The following is a 27,661-nucleotide window of genomic DNA, read 5'->3' on the forward strand; positions in this document are numbered from 1 at the left end:
GGGAAGCACCCTGTGATGGGAGACAGGCTGGGGCACACACACTGCTGGCCAGCCATATAGCAGTGTCACACACACACAGAGCACAGCCCCAACTGCCACCGTGAGCACACGTCACAGCTCTTGCTGCTGTCACAGGAGGACGTCACCCGGAGCCTTCCTGCCACAGGCATGCAGAAGGATGAGTGCTGCAGCCACGGGCTTCCAGCCTGTTGGGGTGTCAAGGTTTAACACCGGGCTGGAAATTAACTGAATGACAGATGCTCTCTGTTCACCTCCCTCCCTGATAAAGAGAGAGAGTAAGAGAGACTTATGGGTTGGAAACTAAACTACACAGCTTTAATGAAACATTAAAGATAAAAAAGGAAAAATTATTAAATATTTACAAATATACAGGAGAACGATACAACATTCCTCTCCCCTTTCCCCCCAGTAACACTCACGTCACCCCCAAGGATGCAGGGAAGCCCTGGGAAAGTCCAGGCTGGACTCCTGGAGTCAGCAGGGATCCGGAGGCAGGAAAAACAGATTGAGGCTGGCACAGACCAGGACCACAGGCAGACGGATGGATGCGATCCTCACAGGATACCAAAGCAAGCAGGGACAGGTGAAGAAGGGCCAAAGGAAAGGGTCAAGGCAAAGGAAGGGGCTTGACCTTTGTAGTCCCTCAAATTTATACTGAGTATGACGTGTATACTTAATTTGGTCAATTTTGGTCATACATCTTGTCCACCACTCCCTAAAGGAGGGCTGCAGGTGTGACCCCTCTACTCGCTTTCTCTTTCCAGAGCATAAGATGTTCCTCAGAGCTGAGCAGTGTCCTTGGCTCTGCACACCAGTCTCCAGCAGTAGCTATAAACACCGGGTGTTATCAGTCCCAGAAGCAGACACTGTCTGAGAAACTTGCTGTTAATTTCAGCAAGTGCAGCTACGTACAAGAGACTCAGCCGAGAGCAAAATCACAAGACAGAAAACTCGCTCTATCCTGACCCAAACCAGGACACCCGAGCCGCCACCACAGCAGCAGCCACTGTCCCCTCACCCCCAACCCCAACCCCGACCCCGACCCACGCGTCACGCCGCGGTCACGTAGCGCCGTGATGCGTCAGAGACGCACAGCGCGACTCGGGCTGCAAACCCCGCCCACACAGCCACCTCTGCGGCCGCCAGGCGGCGCGCTGCTCCCCGACACCCCCCCTCCACAGCAGCGTCCCGCCCCTTCCCGGCCCAGCCAATCGCAGGCCCCTTTACCCCTCGGGTAGGACAGCTTCCGTGTGATTGGCACTTGCGTTGTCCAATCGGAGGGCGGTTCTCTCGAGGCGGGGCAGGGGCGGGGTGCAGAGGGTTTGGCGCGCAGCCGTTTGTCCCTCCCCTCCTCACCCTCTCTGCGCTCTCCCCTTTTGGGGGCTCCGTTCCGTCTCCCCTCCCGCGTTCCCGTTTTCCCCTTTTTTCCTCCCTCGCTCTTCCCGCCCGGCGGCCGCCCCGGGCCGGGCTCTTGTCAGGGCGCCGATGGCCGGTGTGATTCGGCGGCTGGATGAAGCCGTAGTGAACCGCATCGCCGCCGGCGAAGTGATCCAGAGGCCGGCCAACGCCATCAAGGAGATGATCGAGAACTGGTAAGGCGGGGCCTGCCCTCCCCCCATGGCTGCAGGGGCACCGAGGGGAGGGGGCTGCAGCGGGGCTGCCCGGCGCCCTCCGGCCCTTGCGCAGCGGTAACGGGGGCTGAGGGCCTTGGGTAGGTGCGGACACCGCGTCTGGGCCGCCATCGTGCAGCGGGGGGGAAAGGTAGGTGTGTGGGTGGTGAGAGAAGGGAGTGCGCTCGTGTTGCACGGGGAGGGCTCCCTTCCAAAAGACCGTCTGGGTTTGCTCTGTCTTACGGGAGGGAGCTGGGGATGTTTAGCTTGGAGAAAAGGAGGCTGAGGGGAGACCTTATTCCTCTTCACAGCTACCTGAGACGTGGGGGTCTCCCTCGTAAGAAATGATGAAACAAGAGCAAACAGCCTCAGGTTGCAGAAGGGGAGGTTTGGATTGGGTAATAGGGGAAAATTCTTCTCTGAAAGGGCTGTCAGACACTGGAACAGGCTGCCCAGGGAAGTGGTGAAAGTCACCATTCCTGGAGGTATTAAAAAGATGTGTAAATGTATTGCCTGGGGACATGGTTTAGTGGAGGACTTGGCAGTGCTGGGTTAATGGTTGGACTCGATGATCCAAAAGGTCTTTTCCAACCAAAACGTTTCTGTGATTTTGTCTGGTAAGTTTATGAATCTTCTAGTATCACTGTCAAGTTATTAATTCAAGTGATTGTTTTGAAGATAAAATCTGTCTGGGATTAAAATTGCAGCCTTTTTACTGGCTTGTGTGGTGACTATCAGCTGTGTGAAAGCAAGCAGCTCATTTTGCAGTAGGTCTTGGTAATGGGGAGAGAAAGTCTGGTTCTTGGACTAGGCTCTTTCTTAAATTTCTTAGCTCTTCATAATTTTTGTGGATATTGAAATAGAATAATATATGACTAGCTAAAAGAAAAAGGAAGGAGACATTAAAGGTGTATTTGAAACAGAATTAATTACAGTCTGAGTGACAAGTAGAAAGAAACTCATGTGTGAAAAATTAGATTTTAAATCAAAGTCATGTAGTCCTTTATCCTCTAGAATTGCTGTTTTTTAGAATGCTTTTTTGGTTTCTGCAGTTTGGATGCTAAGTCTACGAGTATCCAGGTAGTTGTTAAAGAAGGTGGTCTGAAACTCATCCAGGTCCAAGATAATGGCTGTGGTATCAGAGTGAGTAAACAAAGCTGAAATCTGTATGCTGATGTTTAGTACTACTTTTTAAAATTGTTTCAATTTATAAATGTTTCTGATGTTGAAATAATGTGGTTATGGAAAGTGACTACTACTTGTCCCTTCAATCTAGAAAGAAGATTTGGACATTGTGTGTGAGAGATTTACTACAAGCAAACTGCAAAAATTTGAAGACTTGGCTAGTATTTCTACATATGGTTTTAGGGGTGAGGTAAGCTTTTCAAGGTTTTGAGGGGGAATCTCTGATGTCAGATGTCTGTCTAGATACAATAATTAAAACTAAATATTTGAAAAGTATGTTTGTCTTCCTTTGCTTTTGCTATTAGTCAAAGTTAGTATCTTTGATCCCTTGGATATCCTGGTTCTCCAGATTCTCATTGGCTGTATCTAAATTTATCTGAAAGATCAGCTGGGATTGAATTCTGCCTTCCTGTCTAGATGAAGAAGAAGATATCCAAAATCTTCTCTGTGCTCAGATACATAGATCCTTGCATGCTCCAGAGGGAAGACTGCTGGAATACTCTCCTCATACACTTCAAACACAACTGGCTCTGCAACCAACAGAGTCTGGTCCTGAGCCTGGTTTCTGTAGATGCATCCATTGAGCTCTCCAGGAAAACCATTGTCACTTAACTTTGAAATATCACCTACAGTAGGGATAAGAACTTGGACAGGCTAAAGCCTCCCAGCCTTTTTGTGTTAACTTTGGAAGAAATGTAATGACTTTGCAAGTTTCTTTCAGTTACATTACATGGTTAGCTGCTTGCATTGTCAAAGAAAATAAAACATTAGAGAAGCCAAAAGGGGGTCCTGGATAAAAGTCTGTGTTATAGGCACTAAATTTTTAAAAACCTTTACTGACGTGCAATTTGCTTGTAAGGTTGTTTATTACTTACAAGTGGTACAGCAAAATCTAGTGATGCTGTTTAAAGTGTGAACACTCCTTCAGCATTCAGTGGTCTCCAGAACAAGGTTTTTCAAGATGCTTTCTCTTTCCCCAGGCATTGGCTAGCATCAGTCATGTTGCCCATGTTACAGTAACAACTAAAACAGCTGATGCAAAATGTGCATACAGGTATGCTACCTATTGCCCACCTTAATTCTGCTGTGTGTAATAATGAACAGATGTATTTAATTATCTTTTCAGGGCCCTTAATAAAGAGGAGGGTGGGGTGTGTGTTTGTAGGGTCGTGACAAAAAAAGATCCACAATGTGAGAAAGCATAGTTTAAGTGATTTTTTTTTTTTTGTTTTTAACTATTGTTCCAAACTGTGAAATTAAGCTTTTAACTGAACCATATATATATATAAAAATAGCAGAGCAAGGGTAATCCTAAAAGGAATTCTACTTCAGGAGATTGTGTAGGGTAAACTCTTATTTATTTTTATTTTCTGCCTAGAGCCACTTACCGTGATGGAAAAATTAAAGCTGCTCCAAAACCCTGTGCTGGAAACCAAGGAACTCAGATCACGGTAGGTTTTTTGGGTGTTAAAAGTCCTTATTCTCTCGTGCTTCCTCTGCTCTCTGGTTGTTATGCTTGCACCATGTATGGGTGTGTCTTACATTGTAAGGAACATTACAGTTACCACCTTGTAGAATATTTTGCAAATGGTGATGTTTGATTTTTCATTTTGTTTCATTTTCTTCCCCAAAGCCAGCAAGGTAAACTTCACCAGATCTTTGGGTTTTTTTACCTTTTGTGGGTTTTTTCACCCTTTTTCTGAGAATACCATAGTCATATACTGTCAAAAATATTTCATAATCCTTCTGGACTGCTGAAAGCTTCAGTGAACAGCTGGGGCTACAAGAAACTCCTAATATGGAGGAGTGGTCTGCATTGTATGAGTCAGAGTGGGAAGATGAGTGCTGGCACAGGAAGCTGCAGAACCACTGTTTGTCTTTCAGTCGTGTCTTTCTTACAGCTACCAGTGTAGATTGTGGGTTGGGATTAGGACTGGCATTAGGATTATGAAGAATAAGGAGCTCAGGATGGCAAGGAGTGTGCATGTAGGGTGGAAAGTGGGATCCTGGCCTGGGAGTCAGCAGGTGTGTGCTTGTCTTAGAGTGGGAACATACACCCAGCAAGCTTCACATGCCAGTATTTAGAATTATGTGTCTTTGAAAAGAAGCTGAACTTTATTTTTCTGCCTTTCTCACTCTAGCAGAAAAAAGAACTTGTGTATAGTTTAAATGAACAGTGAAAATAAACAATTCAGGATGCTGTTTTGGTTACCAGCTGTGATTGTAGCAACTGTTTTAACACTTATTTGCATTTCATTAAAACCCAGTGTAGTCAGGGAATCTATTGTTAGTGTCAATGGAAAGCATATAACTTTCACTGAAAAGTGAGTTGTAGAGTTGTTGTTACTGGTGAAAATACTTTAAAATATAACAACATGTAACTCTAGAGAAATTCAACTGAACTTAAGCAGCTAAAGAATAAACTGAATGTATAAACTTCATAAACTAAAATGTTTTCAGAAAAATTTGTAGTATCTTTTAAAATGATGGATTTAGATGACTTTAGTGAGGAAATATTTTTTCAAATTATTTTTAATTGCAATCTTTTTTTCTGTAGGTTGAAGATCTTTTTTACAATGTAAGTACAAGGAGGAAAGCTTTAAAAAATCCAAGTGAAGAATATGCAAAAATACTAGAAGTTGTTGGCAGGTAAACTGAAATAGGAGGCTTCAATTTTTTTCTGCTGTCATCGTGAATACTAAGTTTTTTCAGAGGGACTGGCATATGTGTGTGTGGTGTCCTTTTTTGTTTAATTTTTTTTTTTTTAAGGGTTTTAAACTTTTTTTAGTACTCAGTGGCAGATAGCAGATACAGAAGATCCAGAGGAGAAACCCTGTATTCAGTCTGTGATCACTATTAGGAAGAATTCAAGCAAGTGATAAACTTCAAGGAGTAAACTCTCAATGAACTCTCAATTGAACTAAATAGAATCCAAGTAAAAACTGTGCAAGAGAATATAGATTTGTTTGAATTTGAAAAGCTGGGTGGCAGTTTCACATCCTAAAAAAAAAAAAAGTATCCCTTCAGCTGTCAGATGGTCCCTTCCTGGGTCCCTTTGTTGCATATTTGCCATATTCAGAGGCTTTGAAGTAGGATCTACACAACCTAACCAAATCACTACAAAAGCTAGCAAAGAGTAGGAAGACTTTATGCTAAGTATCACCCTGCTTCCTGAATTTGAGCCACCTCAAAGTCCTTACTGGCCAGGCAGACTTCAGCCAGGAGATGAAGGGTGAGGTCCCACTGCTCCATGGAACAGGCTGATCTGAAGCCCTGCTGAGTTACACCCTTCTGACTTGCTGGGTTTTTTCCCATTAGGATTTTACATCTTTTCATTTTGTTTGTGTTTTGGTTGTTTTTTTTTTTTTTGTTTTGTTTTTCTGTTTGGTTTTTTTTTTTTCACTTTAATTTTTGAGTTACCAACTGTCCCAGTCACCACAGTCTAATCTCTGTCTGCATTTTTACATTTCTCATCTTACAAGGTTCTCCTGCGGGTTCTTTCTCACAACTTAGCAACTTCCCTAGAAGTTTAAGCCAGTGTTAAGCAGCTGTAGTGGATCAGAACTTGGCCCTGGGGTGACAGACAGCTGAACCAGCTGGGTAGGGGAAGTTAGAAGGGTGAGCCAGCCATTTTTCAGATCTTTCTCCATAGTATTTGAGACTTTCTGATGTACTGAGAAGGTTTTACTGTCCTTCTAGTTAAAGGTATTCAGTGAAACTGAGCTAATTAGGTCTTATTGATCAGGCTTTTTTCAGAAATAAGCTAAGCTGATCCTTAAATTTCACATGGTCACAGGTGAGTTACAGATAGCTGTTCAGTCTATGAAAGCTTAATTTGGCTCAAATCACATTAAGATTTGAGTAAGAGAAGTAAGAGAAACTGAAACTGCCCCTGTATCTTGCTGCTTTCCTGCATCCAGGGCACCTTTGCTTTCACATACTGCAGTCTTAGGTTTACCTATTTTTCAGGTATGCCATCCATAACTCGGGCATCAGCTTTTCAGTTAAAAAGGTATGCAAATAAAGTCTTAAGAACCTCACCATGTGTCTATATATGTATGTAATGTTGATGTGTATGGTGATGCAGTGTGGACAGAAAACACGTTTGTTAAAAGTAAGCACGACAAAAATGCATTTTTCAGGAATCTGGAGTTTTCTGTGGGGTCAAAGTGTTACTTTGTTTTAGCTTTATGAGCTGTTTGAGCTTCTTTTGAGTGTCTGGCTTACTCATAACTGGAAGAAAGAGGATGGGCTAAAGTACTTCATTCTGTGGTATTCTTGAGATTTGCTTACAGAACTGCTTATGTTTCTCACTTTTCAAGGAGTTATTTGCCTGTATGTGTGTGATGTGATCCAGCAAATCTTGCAATCCTGTGCCATTTACCATCTATCGCTTTTCTTGAACACCAATGAGTTAATAATAATAATAATAATAAAAAAAATTATATTATGTCCTGTGTACTTGTGTTAGAAATGTTACTACGTTTAATGCATTTCTAAAACTTCGGCCAGAACTATGAATTAATCGATGCTCATTTCTGCTCTCTAGCAAGGTGACAATGTGTCTGATGTTAGAACCTTATCAAATGCTTCAACAGTGGACAACATTAGGTCAATTTTTGGAAATGCTGTTAGCAGGTATGTTGATGTCAAGTTTCCTTTTGACACAAAGTTTTCTAGTAAATCTTCTTTTTTACAAGAAGATGGGCTCTGCTAGCTTTCCCTGCTTCTTTCAAGGTGAATTACAGAAAAGAGGAAGTGTTGCACTAATAATAGACCTCTCCCTTATCTTGCAGAATGTGTGATTTTAATTCTTTTTCATGAATTATTTTTAGTATATTGAAGGAAAGAAGGTAGTTAGGAAGATCTTCCTTTAATACACTAAGAGAAAACTACCTGCTTGTAACTTGGTGTGCTCATTTAAAAAGAGCAAACTGTACCTGTGTTGTCTACAAGTTTCTAGCCCCTTCCTATGCCATGAAATTCTTATCACTTCTTACAGCAGTCTGCTCTCTGATAAATTCTGAAGTCTCCTCCAATTTGTTTTTATGAACATTGATGGTTTATTATTTTGATAAGAGCTGAGACTGAGTAAATCAGGCAGAAAAGTTGTAAACAAAACAAATTTTGAAAATGTATCAGCCACTTCAGGAAGAATTCTCTCTTTATAAGATATTCAGCTATAAAGAATTATTGAATGGACTTGTAGAATGGATTTGTCCCATGAATATGCAGGTGTCAATTGGATTTGGTTACTAGGATCACACTTCACATATAAGGAATGTAACTTTAATTCACATAAACATCTTTATGAAGGACAGTAAAATAGGCTGTTTAATGATAAGGCTTACAGTCTAATTTGTATATATTTGTTATGTTTTTTTTGTGTATTACCAATGCTTCTTTGATACACTACAGCTGCGAGATTTTCCTTTGTACAGTTTTGAACAAATTGTCCATTTCAACCTAAATGTTTTGATGAGATGTTTTAAATGAAACTTTTATTGTACACAGTTTAAGTTGGTGCTTAGTCTAGCTGGTTGTTTTGACTTAAGAAAAGAAGACAAATAAAAATGTTACTGGGTAGGTATTGAGGTTGAATAGGAAATGAGTAGCACAAAAGCCTTTTCCATGCTAACTTTAGATGTTAGCCCAATGCCTTGCCATCTGCTGTAGTTGCCTCCCAGCTACCAAAGTGGATTTTCTTAACTAATGGTTCATTAAAATTTATATAAAAACTATTATGAACATTTTTAATGTTAGAATTTGTATGCATGAGCAAGAAAAAGATGTTTAGCAAAAGTGGACAGAGTAGCTCAAGAGAAGGAATGATCTTTGGTGGCTGCTGACAGTTTTGAAGGGTCCTTGTCTATCTCTGCCTATGATTTAAAGGGTGAAATGCATATTAGATTTATCAGTAGATGGTTATAGTCTCATGGTTACTGTTATATGTTAAGGTATTGAAAAGATATTGTGGATAGTTTTATAGACTCTACTCAGACTTTCACATTTAGTTAGAAAGTTCAGGTTAAATCATTTTGTGACTCACAATGAGTATTTGAATCCTCAGGTGATTCTGGTGTTTTCATTAAGTGTCATATAAATAGACTATAGATCAATATATCACTACTTACGAGTACTGTTTGAAATTTGCATCAGCAGAAAAATTAATTTTGTGTGTGTTTGTGTCAAACCATCAACAGGGAACTGATAGAAGTGGGTTGTGAAGATACAAATCTGGCCTTTAAAATGAAGGGCTACATCACTAATGCAAACTACTCTGTGAAGAAATGTATATTTTTACTCTTCATAAACCGTAAGTTTAAGATAGAAATCAGAATGTTGTACAGTCATATGTTGGCTGTATAACAATAAGAAGTTTCTGAAGAATTACAAAATTCTTTAAAAAATTGAAAAATAAGTATTACACTTAATTGTAGAGCTTAAGGTGGTGTTCTGTTTGTAACATGCATAAAGTTTTATGCCCTTAATAGTGGAAAGCAGCTACAACTGGGCCTAGAGAAGCTTAAGCTTGAAGTATCAAGGTTATGATGGTGCCCTCCCAGCTTACAGGGAGTCGTCTCTCCATTCTGTAGCAACATTGGCAAAGAATGCAACAAACCTTGACTGTATGAAACAATGAAACAGCAGTCTGGTTATTTCAGTATTCGTGGGGAAAAAAAAAATCTAAAGCATAGGAAGAAGATGATGTCTATTTCTTGGTTTTATATGAAGAATAAATAGATCTCGGGGAAAAATTGGTGATGCCTATAGAGATGCCATTTGAAAACATGAAGTATGAGGGTGGTCTGAAGGAATAATTGGAAAGTGTGCAGTGGGTTTCAGTGGGGCTCTTTGAAAACAGCATTTTGTTCTGTGCTTCAGATCGATTGGTGGAGTCGGCTGCTTTGCGGAAAGCCATAGAAACTGTGTATGCTGCTTACTTGCCAAAGAGTACACATCCATTCCTGTACTTAAGGTAAGGTAACAGGAAGATGTAGCCTTTTAATACTGTTTTGTAGGATCTAATTAAGGTGAGTAGGTTCAGAAGGACATTTGTGTCCATGATAGTAGTGTTAGGCATTGTATTGAGGTACTTAATTGCCAGACAGGTGACAATTAAACTGTAATAAAGAAATCTTAAGAAGGTGGGCCTTATTTTCAGAAGTAGTGACTGTCTGTTAATTCAGCTGAAGTCCTTGCATACTATGAATGTTCTTTACCTAGGAAAATGTCTTGTGCCAGGGATACAGCAGAGCATTTAGGACCAGTCAAATGATTAATTCTAAACTCACCAGCATTTCACCATGCTGGGATTTATATTTGTATCTGTATTTTTAACACTTACTGTTCTTGATATGCTAATGCAATAAAAAGAAGTGCTTCCAGGAAATAAATACTTACTTTAAAGTCAAGTAATAGCTAAATTTGAACAGAAACTGTCACTTAACACATGTAGAATATGACATAGAATGGAAAGTCGGGCTTTGTAATTACTAAGCAATCCAGTCTTGCCATTCACCAATGAAACTTACTGATATCCAGTGTTTTCTAACAATAAAGTTCCCATAGTGTAACATTTAATTGAATTCCTGCTTAAGATTACTGCAAAATGACAGGGCATCAGAAGTCATGAGCTCATGAGACACCACAAGTAAAAGGTATTTCTAAAAGCTGGTTTGTAGTAGTGCAATGCTTTAAGATTACCTATGTAAGCTGATTTTGGTGAGTTTGGAATAGGGGTTTCCAAGTAATTATTTTTAGTATTCTATAGTCAGATTTGTTTGGTATAACTTTAGCAGGTTTCAGGACTCTTTTGACTTGTCTGCCTCACGTCTGACAGATTACATACCAAACCAATTTATGCCCTATTGTCCATGGGAAATTTTAGGTTAACTTCTTTTAAAATGTTTTCCAGTCTGGAAATAGCCCCCCAGAATGTTGATGTGAATGTGCACCCTACAAAACATGAGGTCCATTTCCTTCATGAAGACAGTATCCTAGAGCGTGTGCAACAACACGTAGAGAGCAAGTTACTGGGCTCCAATTCTTCCAGGATGTACTTCACTCAGGTGAGAATACACGCTTCAAGTAACCACAGCTCTCTACAACTCCCTGAAAGGAGGGTGTAGCCAGGTGGGGGTTGGTCTCTTTTCCCAGGCAACCCTCAGCAAGACAAGAGGGCACGGTCTCAAGTTGTGCCAGGGGAGGTTTAGGTTGGACATTAGAAAGAATTTCTTTACCGAGAGGGTGATCAGACATTGGAATGGGCTGCCCCGGGAAGTGGTGGATTCTCCGTCCCTGGAGATATTTAAAAAGAGACTGGATGTGGCACTCAGTGCCATGGTCTGGTAACTGCAGCGGTAGTGGATCAAGGGTTGGACTTGATGATCTCTGAGGTCCCTTCCAACCCAGTCAACTCTATGATTCTATGAATATTGTAACGGTTACGGATATGTTTAATCAGTTCAGTAGTACAATTTATGCAGTGATTGATAGTAACACTGGTAGCTTGTGAGGTTTGCTCTGTTTGAGGGGTGAAACTGCCTTCATACACCAGTGTTAACAATGCTTAGTGGAGAAAAAGCGCCTGAAAACATTTCTCATAACTTCCTGTCAAGTAGCTGTTGAGGTTTTTTTATTGTACAAGTAGATGAGTCTTCGTATGTATTTTTATTCTCCTTTGGTGAATATGAAATGTATGTGACTGAGGAAATTGGCTGTTTTATCTATTTGGCAACGTTTCAGATTTAATCTAAATGAAAAAAATCAGTAAAAAGATTTCCTAATCTTATTTTTTTTACATAGAGCACCGTAAGAGAATTATAATGGTTTTAAAAAAAATTTTCCTTGCGCTTTTTTACACTGAAGATTTTCTCTGAGACAAGGGAATGCTAACTAGTGGTTTCACTGCCTGCCAAGATGATGACATTTGTGCTAAGGGTGTAGCAAGTGCAAAGCTGACAGCCTGGTTAAGCAGCTGACACTGTGTCTGTGGGGCTCGGAAGTTACTTGCCTCTGAGCAGTAAGATGCTGTGAGAAACGTGGCTGATCTTTGTGGGTTTTTTATCATCTTCCTGATGAATGTCTTCTTACTTCCCCACGTCTGAACAAAGACATTGCTTCCAGGGGCTGATTGCTCTTCCAGTGAGGTTGTGAAATCAGCAGCAAACTCTTCTGCAGTTACCAAAGGAACCAGTGATAAGGTTTATGCGCATCAGATGGTCCGCACCGATTCCCGAGAGCAGAAGCTGGAAGCTTTTCTTCAGCCAGTGAACAACCCCTTAAGTACAAGCCCTACTGAAGTGACCACAGAGGTTAATGCAGGACCTCCTGGTGGGGTGGTCAGGCCACAAGATGCTGAAATGGAAGATGTCAGTGATGTGGTTGAAATGGTTCAGGAGGACACGGTGATTCCTGCAGGGCTGAGTGAGAGTGGACGTGAGTCTCCTGAGACAGTGCCACCTCGGTAAGTCTCACCTTTCATAGAATCATAGAATTGGCTGGGTTGGAAGGGACCTCAGAGATCATCAAGTCCAACCCTTGATCCACTACCACTGCAGTTACCAGACCATGGCACTGAGTGCCACATCCAGTCTCTTTTTAAATATCTCCAGGGACGGAGAATCCACCACTTCCCTGGGCAGCCCATTCCAATGCTTGATCACCCTCTCAGTAAAGAAATTCTTTCTAATGTCCAACCTAAACCTCCTCCAGCACAACTTGAGACCGTGCCCTCTTGTCTTGCTGAGAGTTGCCTGGGAAAAGAGACCAACCCCCACCTGGCTACACCCTCCTTTCAGGGAGTTGTAGAGAGTGATGAGGTCTCCTCTGAGCCATCACCTTTCCTGGGGTGATGCAAGGCTACCTCTTGATTTCATGGCATGGTCCTGAAACTACAGATTTTTCTGATCTCTTTGCACTTGTGCTTTTTTGTAAGGAAAAGTTTTCCTTAAGTAACTTCCCGTGACATTTTAATGAGAAGCGAAATTTCATCTTTCATACCTGTAAATTACACAACTTGTGATCAGATTTTGTAACTGGCTTCCCTGTGTGGCCTGCCCTAGGTTAATCCTGCTTTGGCAGTGGGGTTGGACTAAATGATCTCTAAAGGTCCCTTCCAGCCCCTAACATTCTATGATTCTATAATTTCCATGCATATCAAAAGGCAGTAAACAACCTAAATAATGTCATTAACTTGAGTTTAGGGAGATCATACTGGTCTGTCTCTGTTTGGAGGCCCTCCTTTTGTGAGGGGATAGAAAGATAAAACCCACATAGTTGAATTTTGCAGCTCTTAGCCTAGTAAAGGTAAAAGTGCTGTTATATTTTACAGCTCCTGCAGAAGCTCATAATGAGAGGCCCATGTCATCTGAGAGAATCTGAATTTTTTGTAAATTTACCTCCTAGTATTACAGAAAAATGATTGTGAAAGAAATAATCAGAAATATCAACACTTTTTTATATGTTTATGCATTCTCTAGAGCCCAATTGTGTTAGTGCTTAAGTCTGATGTGATTGGTATTAGAGAGCTGTAAATTCTCACATGAACTACCTTTTCCTACCAAATTATGCCCTGGAAGTAAAACAAAACAAGTTTTCTGAGAAGTTTTGGAAACTGTCCTCGTTTCCTCATTTCCTGTGTTAACGTACAGCACATGAACTGAGCATCTCATCTGCTGCATGTGTGTTTTGCTTAAGTGACAGGAGAACTGAACATAATTCCTTTTCATATTGCAGAAAGAGACCACGGGAAGACGTGGACGTAGAAATGGAAAAAGATGACACAAGAAAGGACCTGACTGCTGCCTGCACCCCTAGAAGAAGAATTATCAACTTGACCAGTGTATTGACTCTCCAGGAGGAAATCAGTAACCACGCACATGCAAGTAAGTGTGCAAGTGTCTAAGTGTTCAAGGCCAGGGTGGATGGAGCCTTGAGCAAACTGGTGTAGTGGAAGGTGTCCCTGCCCATGCAGGGGGGCTGGAGCTAGAGGATCTCTTGGGTTCTTTCCAACCCAAACCATTCTGTGATTCTGTTCTAAGTACACAAACCTTTTGCTTCTCAAGCTGAATTCCACCAACTAAATATGATTGATTGACCTGCTGAGGAAAAAGATACTTAAAAGGTGGCCCAGACAGCTTGCTGTGCTCCTAAGTGAGCTTTCCCCAAAAACACTGAACACGAGGGACTAACCCTGCCATGCTGAGCCACGCTGCAGGACTGTTTTAAAAGCTGTCACGTGCCTTGTTAATTGATGAGATGCTTTATGCAATCAAAGTATTTTTTGCACCCTAGCTTGCAATGTAGCTAATAACACTGTAAGATCACAGCTTGAAAAGCTAAGTTAATCTGTGATTTTTAAACAGAAATGGCAGCTACAGTATGGTCATTACAGAAATTTTTCTTAGCCACATGATTGTGAAATAGACAGTCTTGATAACCCTCATTTTTAATTACTGCTTTTGCTTTTCATTTTCATTTTTATCTGTCCTACCTATATGAAGTGATGAAACTGGTGAATTATTACTCTCTTCAGGTAGGTTTTGTTTTAGAAAAAGTAAAAGGTTTGCAATTCTTCTTGGGGTCATTTCCCTCTTGGCTCTTTCAGTTCTTCAGAGTCCTACTGAGCCATGTAACCATATTATTCAGTTTGTCTAAATGTTGGGAATCTTATATTTTGGGGGGATTGATGAATTTATTTTGGTTTTTCTAGTAGTAGAAATTGGGGACATTCCTCAACTCCAGAGGCTAAGCAGGCATCTGTAATAAATAATATTTTTTTTATAAATTACAAAAAAACTTGATCTTTAGAAAGCATGTACTTACACTTGTGTTCCAGAAGAAGTTTTGCATTGGGCTTGTAATTCTGAGCAGGTAATTCTGCATCTGACTGTCCCTGTTTATATCCTGAAATCAAATAGTTGTCCCTGAGCCATAAAATGTCCAAAAATGTCTCAAAATACACAGTAGAACACGTGCAGTTGCTTGAAGGTTGTGCCTTGTCTTCACATGTGTAACACATACCTACAAGACACCTTTCCAAGGAAGGTAACAGTGGAATTTGCTTAGTGTTGTGTTTTGGATATGGTACAACTGCAGTGCCAAGCTCCCTAACAAAGCTGCTCCCAGGGATTGCAACCAGTGACATTTTTTTGCAGAATGCTTAAAATGAACTCTTGTTATGGATTCTGACTTACTACTTTTTTTTTTTAAATCTAAATAACTGAGAAGGCCAGAAACTTATTTTTGGAGAGAAAAATAAAGAAATGATGGACCTCTTCTATCAGAGTTTTAGAATTCAGTCTGATCATGCTAGATTTTGTTGCAAAGCTGTTTTACATCTGTAGCTTTCTTTGGGGCTTGTCTATGTTCCCCTACTAAACTGTGGCTGGAAATAAATTTTTGAAAGGCTGTTCAAGTCAAACACAGAGCAATTTTGTTTTGTTTTAAGTTAACTTTACCTGTTAAATTAAATTTAACTGTTTAGTGTAACTGCTATATATCTATTCTGGAGCAGCGACTGAACAGTATGAGAGTAATGCTAAATATGAGAGTAATGCTAAAAAGACACAAACAAATGAGGACAGAGTTGCACATATGAAATTACATCCTTTTGTTTCTTCCCCACCCTGGTTGTTTCAGATCTTCAGGAGATGCTACGTGATCACTCATTTGTTGGCTGTGTCAGTCCTCAGTGGGCTCTGGTCCAATATCAGACAAAATTGTATCTTCTCAATACAACAAAGCTCAGGTAAAGAAGCTGTTAGACTTACTGGCAATTGAAATAAGTAGCAATTACTAAGATAATTACAAGGTGGGAAATGACAGGAAGAGACATAATTTTCTTGTTGCCTATCCAAAAAGTCACATGAGCGTGTGTAAGCTCTGAACAGTGGAAACAAGTCTGGCACACTTGGGAAAAGTTGCAGGGAATCATTGTAATTAAAATGCCAGCTACTGTCTTGTGTGCTTATAGACAGGGGAAGGGAAAACCATTTTCTTTGCTTCCTGATTGTCTCCAGCAGCAACTTACCTACAGCACACTGTATAAAGGTGAGCAAGCAGAGGCTTCCAAAATGTCCTGTACAACATTGTATCCGGTTAGGTTAAGCTGCAGTTTGTATTTTTGCATATGCAGCCTTACAGGGCCAGCTACACAGCAAACTAAAGAATATACTTAAGGGAGGCCTACCAATTTCCAAGCTCCTGTGCATTTCTTGCTGTGCACAGCAAAGGACTAAAGAGGCTGAAATACAAGGTATCTGGGAATAAATTGATAGTAGCTTTGTGCTTGAGTATGTAGCATTTCTGTATCAGTGTGGCTGATGATGTGAGGAAACAAGAAACAAATTTAATTGTAAACATCTAGATAGTGCTAGTGAATCTTAGTGTTCAGGTAAGGTCAAATCTTCCTTAATATGAGTGGATGTGTACATCTGATGTTTTGAAGTTAACCCTTTACTTCCCCCTGTTAATAATGGTAACTTGGAGAGGCATTATTCTCTCCTTGTAATTGATTTTTGTTCTTCAATTTAGCCAAGAACTCTTCTACCAAATACTTATTTATGACTTTGCAAACTTTGGAGTCTTAAGGCTGTCTGTAAGTATAATTTTACATTATATCCTATATTAAAAGGCTTACAAAATTTCTGTACAACAACCCTGCCCTTTCACACAAATGTTTTACAGGTTGTTCTTTGATCACTACAAGAGTGATGTTTTGTTTCTTTTACAGTAAGAATAAAATGTTTTAATGTAGAAAACTGTTAGGGGTTTTGTAGCCTTTTGTTATTCTAACTGCTTGTTATTAGTATCACTCCTAGATATTCACCAAGTTTTGCTGTTGCTTATTACATCAGGACAAATAATTAACTTGAATACAACATCTATCAGAAATACAGTATTTATTACTAGTGCTTGTCCTGTAAATATCACAGCACTTTGCAGGACAGTGGACTGTGCAGAACTATATTAGAAAGAAACTCCTGCTTTTTAGACTGGTTATGATAAGCAGAACTGTTTGCTCTGCAGGCCAGAATTGGTGTACTAACAAATTTTTCTTTTACCTGAAGGAGATACTGTAGATTTCCAGAGGAGTGTGTTGGTCATTAGTAACAATTTTGCCTTCTCCATTTTTAGGAGCCAGCTCCTTTGTATGAGCTTTCAATGCTTGCTTTAGAGGATCCTGAAAGTGGCTGGACTGAAGAAGATGGCCCAAAAGAAGGGCTTGCTGAGTACATTGTGGAGTTTCTGAAAAAGAAGACTGAAATGCTGAAAGATTATTTTTCTCTGGAAATTGATGAGGTGACTGCTGCTATTACTTCTGAAAATAACTGAATGGCAGATTGGGCAGTGTTAGTTTTACAGCTGGACTCAGTCTTCAGGGTCTTTTCAAACCTAAATGATTCTATGATTCTACACTTTGGTAACAGATAATTGCAGTAGTTTGCTTGCAGTACATACTAAGAACTGCCTCCAGTGAGACTTAGGTGGGATACATCTTTCATTAAAAATGCTCAAGACTTAATGCTGCTTTTAGAAAGGTACTATACAAAGATGCTTAATTAGTTAGCATAAAAAATAATTTACTAATTTGTGTCTGTAGGTAGAATGTAGATCTCTTATCCACAAGGTGTGAAGCTTAAACAGCTCTCCTGCCAGGCAGGGCATACAGCATCTCCACTGCTCTCTGTGTTCCTTTTTTTTTTTTTTTTTTTTGTGTGTGTGTGGCTAATGCACCCCTTGTGTATACAAAACTGAGCAGCTTTGTCAAGAATCATATAACCCAACCCAGATACTCCCCTGCAAAGTGGGATCTGTGTAGTCAGTGGCTCGAGGTAGAGGCTGAATTCAAGCCTTCCTGAACTGAGTGGATTAAATCCAGGCCTCCTGAAGTTCACCACCATCATTAACCTGCTTCCTGTAATGTCTGCCTGGCATCAGGCTTTAAAAATTTCTAATTTCAGATACTCCTAAGGCTCACTAAGAATCCATCTTACGATAGGTAATAGTTTTGGTGCATTTACTTGTGAGAAAGAAATTTTATTATTTTTTCTTTTTACTGAAGCAGCAGCATTGCCTTGCAGGAAGGAAACCTCATCGGGTTACCACTGCTCATAGACAACTATGTTCCACCACTGGAAGGACTGCCTATGTTTATCCTTCGCATGGCCACAGAGGTAAATTCTCTTAATGATTTTATTCATTCACAAATTACTTCTGCATATGGGACAATGAATGAAGTGAATCAGAGTAATCCACCAGAAGCTGCCAAAGAAAGGCTGGAGTTGGTTAAATGTATGGTTACATGTTCTGGATATTTTTTGCTATGGTTACTGAGCAGTTGTATTTTGCCTCTCCATTCATAACTACTGATTGAATGAGAATATTTTTTTACTTGAAAGCCTGCATTTCTACTTCTTTTGCTATTGTTCTATACATTTATCTTTTCAGCACAACAATGACCACGACATTATTATGACTTTCCCAGATTAAGAACCTCTATCAAGTCTCTGATACTCAAATTCTGCCATCTGGTTTCTTTTTCTTGTAACAGGTAAACTGGGATGAAGAAAAAGAGTGTTTTGAAACCCTAAGTAAAGAATTAGCCATGTTCTACTCCATTAGGAAGCAATATATAATAGATGAAGCCAACCCAACAAACTCTCAGGTACAAGAATATGTAACTAGTAATATGAACAAACAGGTAACAACACAAAGGAAACTTCTTTTTTAACTGTAGAGTTCTGGTCCCAACTCTACTTTCACAGTGAAGTGAAATCAGGTATCAGTGAGGCAAGAATCTGAAAGAATGGCACTTAAAATTTGTGAAGTACTGCATGGAGTAAGAAAACCTTTTAACACTGGAGCCTACTTAATATTAGAAGAGTCCTTGGCCTCTGAGTTTGAGTGGTGTTATTAACTTGCTGAGCTCTGATAAATTTCTATAGAAGAATAAGAATGTATATAAATTAAAAATGTAGTCTGCTTGTGTCCAAGTATCTGCTTAATCATTCAGTCAAGGTAGCCATTATGCAACTGACACCACTCAAACAGACTTCTCAGAGTTTAACTTTACTGTATGGAATGAACTTCCTCTCCAATACTGTCAGAATTTTACACTGCAGTCTCACATAGTGAGAGTGCTCTCCTTTAGTAAAAGAAAATTTCAGTTTAATTTTTTGTCTTTTTTCATTTCAGAGTGAAGGTTCTGATTCTGGTTCAACAACATGGAAATGGACTGTGGAACACGTACTTTACAAATCTTTTAGGACTCATCTCTTGCCTCCTAAGCATTTCACAGAAGATGGCAACATTCTGCAGCTTGCAAACCTGCCTGACCTCTATAAAGTTTTTGAGAGATGTTGAGCAAGCAGTTATTTGTATAGACTGGTCTTTAAGTATGCACCACTTACATGAACATTCTCTTATTAAGGAGGAGAAAGCTGGAATCATGATTAGGGAAAGAGAGGATTTAATATCACACTAACATGATAGTTAATGGTTTGTTTTCCTTCTGTTAAGCAAAGAATAAAAAAATGCTTTTAGCTAAGTCTAAACCCAGCTGAACATGTCTCTTCCAAATTGAAGAGGGTCTGGTATAAGCAGTACTAATGCTCTGGATTTCAAAGATCCTGAAGACTTCCTTCCTTTGAGAAATATTCCTGAAAAGCAGCAGTTTGTAGCAGGAAAGCATCCAATACAAATCCAAAAGGATGATTCCTCTCAGATGGACATCTGCACAGGAGCAGTGTCACTCCAGATATTTCTGGGTTGCTACTGCAAGTCCTGTTCATTTCCCACTTGTGATGTGCCAGCTTGGAAAGGGTGGAAATTATTCATAGCATTCACAGTCTCTAGAGACTGGGCTATGGACAAACCCCACACTGGTCCAGCAAACACCTTCTCCTTTGTACTGCCCCCTTTGATAGCAACACTGTCAACGAGAGCCCTGGGGGAGTGTCCTTCCTCCTGAGCTGGCCAGACCAACAAGGAGAAAGTGGAAATGTGGCTGACCCTGCACAGAATATATTTATATTTCTATATTTCTCTATATATTTTTTCTATATTTTTTAATATTTTTTCTTTTCTAGTTTTTCTATACTGCAGATTGAAGAAGGTGTTCAAATAAAGTGCACCTAGGTGAAGTTCATAGGTTTAATGGCATTTTTGACCTCTCATCCTGGATGTGTTTTTCTTACTGAGTTTATACTTGTTGGTAAGGAACATCTCAGCACTGTCAAGTGACAGGGTTTTGAGGTTTTTTTTTAAATTTTTTTTTTTTAATTCTAATGATTTATTCTTACCTGCATCCTCTGAAACAGATCCTTACTATTCCAAAGTGACATAAGCAACAGACTGGATCTTGGATTATTTTTTTCATCTAGCAGCCACAGAAGAGAATTTTAGGAAGAGCATACTGAAGCCACAGTAAGCACTTACTGCCTTTCAGATGTATTGATCTCCAGTGTGAAGGAAGCTGGGCTGCCTAATCTTTTATCCATACTCTTCTTTACAGAACTGCTATTTGAAGCAAAAGGGCAAAGCTTCATAACAACTACAGTGAAATGGAATAATGGTGAAGGTATTCTCAAAACATCTGCTTAAATGTAGCTCCTGCAGACCTGAATAGCATCACTTTCACCTTTATTTCTTCCTCTCCTTTGCTCTTGTACTGCCTCAAGAATGGTCTCCACTTGGTGCTGTAGCCTCAACTCCAACAGGACAACTGAGCAAGTGATCAAGCCCACTTCTAATAAATGTTCTTCCAGTTTATTTGCAGTGTCTCATACCCAAAGCTGAAAAAAAAAAAAAAAATCCTGTATCCACACAACCCTGAACAGTGTTGAACACACCCATCTGCAGTTTCCAGGACTCACCAAGTTCATGGCTGTGAGTTTGACAACTGCAAGGGCTTACAAGCCCATGCTGGTTTTTTATTGATTTGTTGAGACTGAGTAAGGGGAAGCCAATGTTTTAATGCTTTGAGGACTGGCTTTTACTTTGGGCTTTTAGTGGGAAAATCCTGTAGAATGAAAGTCACTATTGCTTCAGAGAAAAATTGATTGTAAGAGAGAGACCAAGACCACAGCCCAACCTGTCTTCTACACTGTGCTTGTGTCTCACAGCAAAAGAAATAGTACAAAGCAATATTTAATAATTATGTCCATACACACAAGTTAACATGTGCAGAATACACTGGTATTCAGTATTTGCTATGCAGGTTGCCAGTAAAACCTAAAGGCCATATAAGAACATAAAAGGAAAGCAAAAATTTTCTTCTTCACGTGGGTGTTAGCCTAAAACCTTTTTTTGGTCAAACATTGGTTAGCACTTAAGATCTGTATCCAAAAATAAATATCTCCCACACCTAAATCAAACAGTTGACAACCTTCCATTCACTACCCAGATGCTCACTTCCTCCAGTTCACTCCTTAAACCTGAAGAACATCAGTCACCCACATAGGAGTGGAAAACAAGTTATTTCAAGAAGATCCTTCCATCCTTTTCATATCACATATACAATAAAGAAATTGCTTTCCACTAACACCGCATCCCTACAGTAACATTGTAACACACTCTGCAGGAAATCTATGGGAACTGGCATCCTCATTACCCCACAAGAAGTAAAGGAGTGGTACATGCAGACTTTCAGCTGATAGGCCAACAAAATATCATAATGCATTATCCATGTTTTAATGGTTTTATTTTAGAAAGTGAACATATCCATTAAAAAAGAAAACGCATGGAATTAAAAAAAAGTAAACGTAAAACTAATTTGCAATAACATGAAATAAGTTTAGCTAGTGAGTCCCAACAATCATTAAATATACTTCCACCACAGAGAAGTTTTACTTCATTATATTACCAATCTCTTGATTAGGTACACAAGACAACACTTTCCAGTAATTACCTAGTCATTAGAAAGATGAACTTCAGGAATCACTGAATAATAAAATACATCATGGACAAATATTTTCTTACCACTTGGGAGGCAACTTAATATACATATGTCAACAAGGTACATCTTTGTGAGGTATTACAGTACATGGGAACCGTTCCCTTTGCTTTCTACTCAGTACATTCTCCTGTCAGCAGCTCCACCAGCAAGTCAGCCACAGACTCTGTTGCCAGTTTCCAAAACCCAACAACTTCCCTCAGAGCTTTTCTTTCTGTAACAGATTACACAAGTCAATATGAATGAAGAAAAGGGACAGTGAAAATGGGGAGGCTGCAAAGGAAAGGTCATCCACTTCCAGAGGAGCACTAGATTTCTAATCAGAAGCTTCAGCTTCTCAAGAACATTTAATACCTTCCCCTAGCTTGTGCTTGCTTTGACATGTTTGGTGCAGTGAAAGCATGAGGCAAGATAATTCCAAAAGTAAATGAAGTGATTTCCAAAATAAGGAAATGATCTCTCATATTACACTACAAAAATCTTAAAAGGCAGCTGCTCCAGTGTAACCCACTGGTAGTATTCAACAGACTGAGGAGAAGAAATATCCAAGTAGTTTTGCCTGTGAAATCTTCAGGAGTAGTATATTGGTCCTATACCTAAATAAAAAGAAAATCTCTTCCTAGCACTCTTGCATTGCCAGCTCCAGGAAATATCTCTCCTCCCTTCCAAAAAAGCAGCTTTTACACATTTGGTACACCACTGGCATTTCCAGGACAGCCAACAAATAAATGCTGGAGGTGCTCCATCCAGAGCCTGCATCATTTTACACTGTAACTCCAGAACAGCTCTCTGAGACCACAACTGAGCAGCAGAGGAACCCCAAGCACAGGCTCCCAAGAGCCCATCAGGATTTCCTTCTTGAAGGTTGCTAAGATGGACAGACTGGGTTCAAAGATGATGAACTCCTAGGAGTTGGGCCACTGTTTAAATTATTTGGGGAGGAACTAAGAAGAAAAAAATATTTTTAGGAATACTCAGATTCTATGCAAAGGAGTTTACCTGCCTTTTCATATTTGCTATACAACTGGTTTTTCACTGTCTTGTTTTTCTTCAGATTCTTCATCAGATCCTGAAAAAGAGGATGAGAATTCTATTAGTTTAGCTGAGAAAAGAAGGAAAAAAGAAGCAGACCACCACTGGTAATGGTTTATCAAGAGGCAACTATTTCTTTTAAAAATATTTACTTTTATTTTAGATTTCTTATATGTTTTGATGTCTCACATTGAAGATTTGGGGTTTTTTGCAGTTATCAAACCCAAAGCCCAACACTGGAATAATTCTTGAAATACCTAACCTGTCAACAGTTTCAGTTTGGAAGTTCTTCAAGTTTTCTCTACAAGACACTCAGGACAATCAATGCCACATTTGGTCACTGACATGCATATTTTCCCATGTGCTACATCCTGCCCTTTGGAAGACAAGTTCAGAAGACACTTACAAGGCAGCCAGAAATACTGCTTTACAAAGTAATAATTTCTGTATCTCATGTTCTGCCAAAGGTTGTCTCACTCCAAGCCAGAGACCAAACAGCTCCCTCTGCCTCTCCCAGCCCAGCTCTCTGCTTTCAGCTCTCCACTGTGACAAAGCCCTGGAAGTCCCCCCCCCAAGAAAAGGTGAGCTGGTGACAGGGCTACATGCCCAGAGACAGCTCCTGCTGGAGGCACTGCTTTGCAGGAGGTGGCTTGATGGATCAGTCTTTTCTTGAGAGAGGAAGAAGATACCAAGCAAGCAGGGGGAGCAGTGCTGCCTTGTGGTTCTGGAGATCCAATCCAGACCAGAGATGCCCACGTCTGAGGTGGCAGTCAGTCCTTGTCAGCCAAGACTAAAGAAATTGTCAATCACCCCATGCATTGGACATTAGAAAGAATTTCTTTATGGAGAGGGTGATCAGGCATTGGAATGGGCTGCCCAGGGAAGTGGTGGATTCTCCATCCCTGGAGATATTTAAAAAGAGACTGGATGTGGCACTCAGTGCCATGGTCTGGTAACTGCAGCGGTAGAGGATCAAGGGTTGGACTTGATGATCTCTGAGGTCCCTTCCAACCCAGCCAATTCTATGATTCTATGAATTCTATGAAATGAGACTCCCACCAGGGGGAAAAAAAAAAAAATCACTTTGAATCATGTTATACTCGAGGTTGTCTTGATGCTTAGTCATCCCTAGATGGAGCTCTAAGTCATTTATGGTTGCTGAGCAGCTTGGTATAGTGGTTACAGACATTAAATTGAAAAATATCAACAACATGTGTAACTCCATAATGCAAGATAGGCAAATGTATCTGTAGCAGTTACCACGTATTAATATTTTAAATATATTACCTACTACAGCACAGATTTACTGAAGAGATTTACATTTTATGATCGGCTTTGGGGGTTCACACTGTGTCCTCAAATAACTCAATCCATAATTACTTATTTCCTTAAAATGCCTACAAACACATTCTTAAACCTTGCAGTACTCCCACTTTTTTGTTTGTTTGTTTACTTGGCTCATAGCTCAACTAGAACAAAGCACATGATATGCAGAGTTAAAATGTAATTAAGACTTGCCTTCAGCCAATACACCCACACAGCTCTTTTTCTACAGAGAGCACTTTTTGTTATGAGAAAGGAAAAGAGCTTCTGATTGAAATTTCAGTTTGCTTTACAGCAGTTTCAGATTCACTGTCTTTCCTAAAATACTGTAATGCTCCAAGTTTAGGCTGGACTAAATAGAGCATTGCAACATCAACACTCCTGCTAGCAGGCAAGAGATCACAGAATCATAGAATGTCTCAAGTTGGAAGGGATCCATAAAGATCATCAATAGCAGAAACAAATAACCACTTCCTTTCAGTTTTGATACCATTTTCTTTCAGACTTACCCTGTTTTTAACACTCTTAGGGCATGTCAGCACCCCACAAACTTTGCGTATTGCAATTCATCTGCTAGGTGGTAATTAAACTGAATTACTGAATAAAAACCAATATTTTATTTTAAAATTGTAAAGTGCATTTTTAATTTTATAAAGTTATTTTTTTATCCTTAGCCCATATCTTGTCTTACCCTATGAGGGCGGTGAAATATGCAGGTATTTAATGTGAATACAAGAAGTCATTCACTACATGAACATAACTACCTGCTACAGACTCAGGAGGAGAATAGAACTGCCCATCAGAGAAGACTCCTGGGTGAAGAAGAGCTGCTCGTTCAGAAGCATCCTGTGCTATCAAAAATCCTAAAAAGAAAAAACAAAACATAAAACCCAGATCCTCGATACTATCACATAAAAGATCAAGTATTGGTGAAGAATCTTAAAGATTGATATATTATCAACTAGCATTGCTAACAAGTTACTTCTATAAATACATATAAAAAAGTGTTTAAATCGCATGGCTTCAGGCAGGTGAGGAGACACTAGCAAAACAGAGGTACTATACACCTGAACTAAGGAATCCTTCCTTCTACTACATGCAAGTGCATGATTAGGATCCCATATGTAAACTCATCAATATTCACAGGCTAACTCAAATTCTGTGTATTTTTAATGATCAGTGAGCTGCCATGCACAACCAAGTAAGACTTCTCATTAATGGCTTGCTTTCACCCATCGGCCTCAACATACCCAGTTACTCCAGCCTTCAACTCCTTTTAGTTCAGTTTCATCTAAAACCAGGAAAATTATTTGGAAATCACATGGGGTCATTCTGGTGTGTTTAATACAGGAAAAAAAAAAAAAAAAGGGGGGGGAGGGCTTGTGCTGGGAAAGAAGCTAATTCATCTTGTCCTTCCTGCCATCACCAAGTCTTCTGATAATAACAGGGCAATGAGGGCATTTTAGGTCAGTGTGAGGGTATTGAACTTTCATCCTCTACTCTCTGCCACATGAAGACTGATGGGAAAGAAGGAAAAAAAAAAGAAAAAAAACCTTGATCTAACTTAAACTGAAATGGTAAGTAAAGTGAATCAGAAGGTAGCTGAGGTAGCCAGCAGCTATTAAAAAAAAATATCTCCAACTCAACTCTGTTTCTCCATACTGATTCACCTTATTAACCAGCCTGAAGTCCCCAAAGGAGAATTCTTACATTTCCATTGTCTCTGAAAGAGGAAGTTAAGTCCTTATACTTAACAATGAGTCATAAGATGCTAGGAAGACACATACTGGTTGGATTTTAGCTTTCATTTCTGCTCACAGAAGCTTTTAAAGCCTGAAATCCTCTGCAGTGGAATGATTGTATTTCCCATTTTTACTCTTTTCCTTTCTGTTTTTTTAAAGTTTGAGACAAAATATCTCTAAATTTTTGCATTAGGCAGAAAATTATTGTGCTTGGGTTTTTTTGCTGGGTTGTTTTTTTTTTTTAAAAAAAAACCAAAATAGTAACAGAAAATGGGCTTCTACTCCCACTAGAAACAGGAGAGAAAAATACCTGGTCAAAAAGCAAAAACTATTAAAATCTGTTTTCATTATCAGGTTTTAAAGCAAATAAGGCACTAAGTACCACCACACAGTTAAAGTACATCTAACATCTGCTTGACTTAATAGCTTAAAATATTTTTGGAAGTATAAAAAGTTGAACTAAAAAGCATGTATTCTAAAGAAATGCCATCTATTTCAAGCTCACTAGGAATGTAGAAAAAGAAAGTGGCACTAAATCCCACTGGGACTTAGCAACAGTATCTCAATTTTATGCATGTGACCATGAAGTATGTATATGTGTATGTACCAAATACTTTCTTCAGCTATTAATATTCAATATTTAAAAGTGCAACAATTCACTCTCTCAAAAAAAAGTTATCCTGAGTTTTCCTTTCTCTAGGCAAAACCTACTGTACTAATTTAACCAACTTTTCCCAGAGTGGTGGAAAAAAGAAGGGGTTATAGTAGAAAGACTGCATTTCAGAGCACTAAAAAAAGAAGACATCAATGCCTGTGTGAAGATTTCATTTATACCTGACAGGCAAACATTCCCTTCCAACAGAGTTACAGACAATACTTGAGATTATTACAGACAATACTTAATGATTAACAAAAAATGGACTTGTCATATAATTACTCTCCTGCTGTTGAAAGTAAAAAAACATCTGCAGCAGAGATCTATGCTTTCTTTTCCTCACCACTCCAGCAAAATTCTCTTTCAACCAAATCAATGGGTTTTCTCTATTTAGTTGAATACATTAAGTGTCAGATGACCTGTGGCCTCATCTTGAAGAGGCTGAAATTCATACTTGTTCTGATTTCATTCTGTCTGTGCATGAAGCAGGCTCTCCACAACGCTTCCTTGCTTTCTCTGTTCCACCCCAAAAGAAGACTTAGTGAGACTTAGTTAGTTACTGTGTCTGCTCATCCTAGAAGAGGAACCAGGCACTTATTCTATGCATTTCCCAGAAAACAAAATCTTACAAGCCCAAGTCAATTAAATGTTCACTCCTTACATGTGCAAAATTATTTACATTCCTATGACAAACTGCTGATCCTGGCCCTCGTAACTTTTAATTTTGCCTCCCTATGTTAATTAAAAGAAACATTTCTTTGGAAGCTTATGTTCCTTTCCAGAAAAACAGTGCCACATGATTTAATGTGGCAAACTCTTTGAGTTTTGACAAGCTGAAAGAAGCATTCTTCTGCCAGATAGCATGGGAATAAGTGTCAAACTGCAGCAATTTAGGGTAAGTATCAAAAACGTACTGTTTTCTTCTTCAGCTTCTTGTGGTAACACTTTAAAGTCCAAGAACCAAGTTTCAATCCAGGCAAGTATGAAGGATATGATGGGCAGCACATAGCCAAAAGCACCCTGTGAGAACAGCTTGAAGGAAACAAAACCACACAACATTACAGAAATTACTCTGATGAATCTTGCTTTCAAGAAAAAAAAAAAGTAAACCAAACATTTGATTAGAATATAT

General features: G+C 39.6%; 2 protein-coding genes across 14 annotated transcripts in view; one reads left to right on the forward strand and one right to left on the reverse strand.

Moving 5' to 3' along the window:
* The first annotated feature begins 1,328 nt into the window (after nt 1-1,328).
* Nucleotides 1,329-22,439, forward strand: MLH1 (mutL homolog 1). Of its 3 annotated transcripts, none has more exons than XR_011724303.1 (19): nt 1,329-1,613; nt 2,684-2,774; nt 2,908-3,006; nt 3,797-3,870; nt 4,195-4,267; nt 5,374-5,465; nt 6,786-6,828; nt 7,366-7,454; nt 9,020-9,132; nt 9,702-9,795; nt 10,735-10,888; nt 11,933-12,285; nt 13,557-13,705; nt 15,462-15,570; nt 16,356-16,419; nt 16,959-17,123; nt 17,887-17,998; nt 18,376-18,489; nt 19,020-22,439. XR_011724303.1 is itself a non-coding variant. In XM_071736024.1 (19 exons), exons 1-19 carry the CDS (start codon nt 1,507-1,509, stop codon nt 19,185-19,187), a joined length of 2,244 nt encoding a protein of 747 aa, XP_071592125.1. In that variant the 5' UTR covers nt 1,329-1,506; the 3' UTR covers nt 19,188-22,439. The 3 variants fall into 3 exon arrangements, 2 of the variants coding, with proteins under 2 accessions (XP_071592125.1, XP_071592126.1); XM_071736024.1 differs by having other exon boundaries at nt 17,906-17,998; XM_071736025.1 differs by lacking the exons at nt 1,329-1,613; nt 2,684-2,774; nt 2,908-3,006; nt 3,797-3,870; nt 6,786-6,828 and having other exon boundaries at nt 17,906-17,998.
* STARD3NL (STARD3 N-terminal like) overlaps nt 21,504-27,661 on the reverse strand; it is an 89,132-nt gene continuing 82,974 nt past the window's right edge. For 3 of the 11 annotated variants that reach the window (XM_071736036.1, XM_071736034.1, XM_071736028.1), the window contains 4 exons: nt 27,444-27,561; nt 24,897-24,995; nt 22,777-22,846; nt 21,504-21,991 (listed from right to left, as the gene is read on the reverse strand). In XM_071736036.1, the coding sequence (XP_071592137.1) occupies nt 22,794-22,846; nt 24,897-24,995; nt 27,444-27,561 (270 nt within the window). In that variant the 3' untranslated portion in view covers nt 21,504-21,991; nt 22,777-22,793. Of the gene's footprint in view, nt 22,374-22,776; nt 22,847-24,896; nt 24,996-27,443; nt 27,562-27,661 lie in introns of those variants that run through there. The other 8 variants (XM_071736033.1, XM_071736026.1, XM_071736027.1 and 5 more) reach the window with 5 other exon arrangements.

This window comes from Heliangelus exortis, chromosome 2 (assembly GCF_036169615.1).
Source record: "Heliangelus exortis chromosome 2, bHelExo1.hap1, whole genome shotgun sequence".
Classification (NCBI taxonomy): Eukaryota; Metazoa; Chordata; class Aves; order Apodiformes; family Trochilidae; genus Heliangelus; species Heliangelus exortis.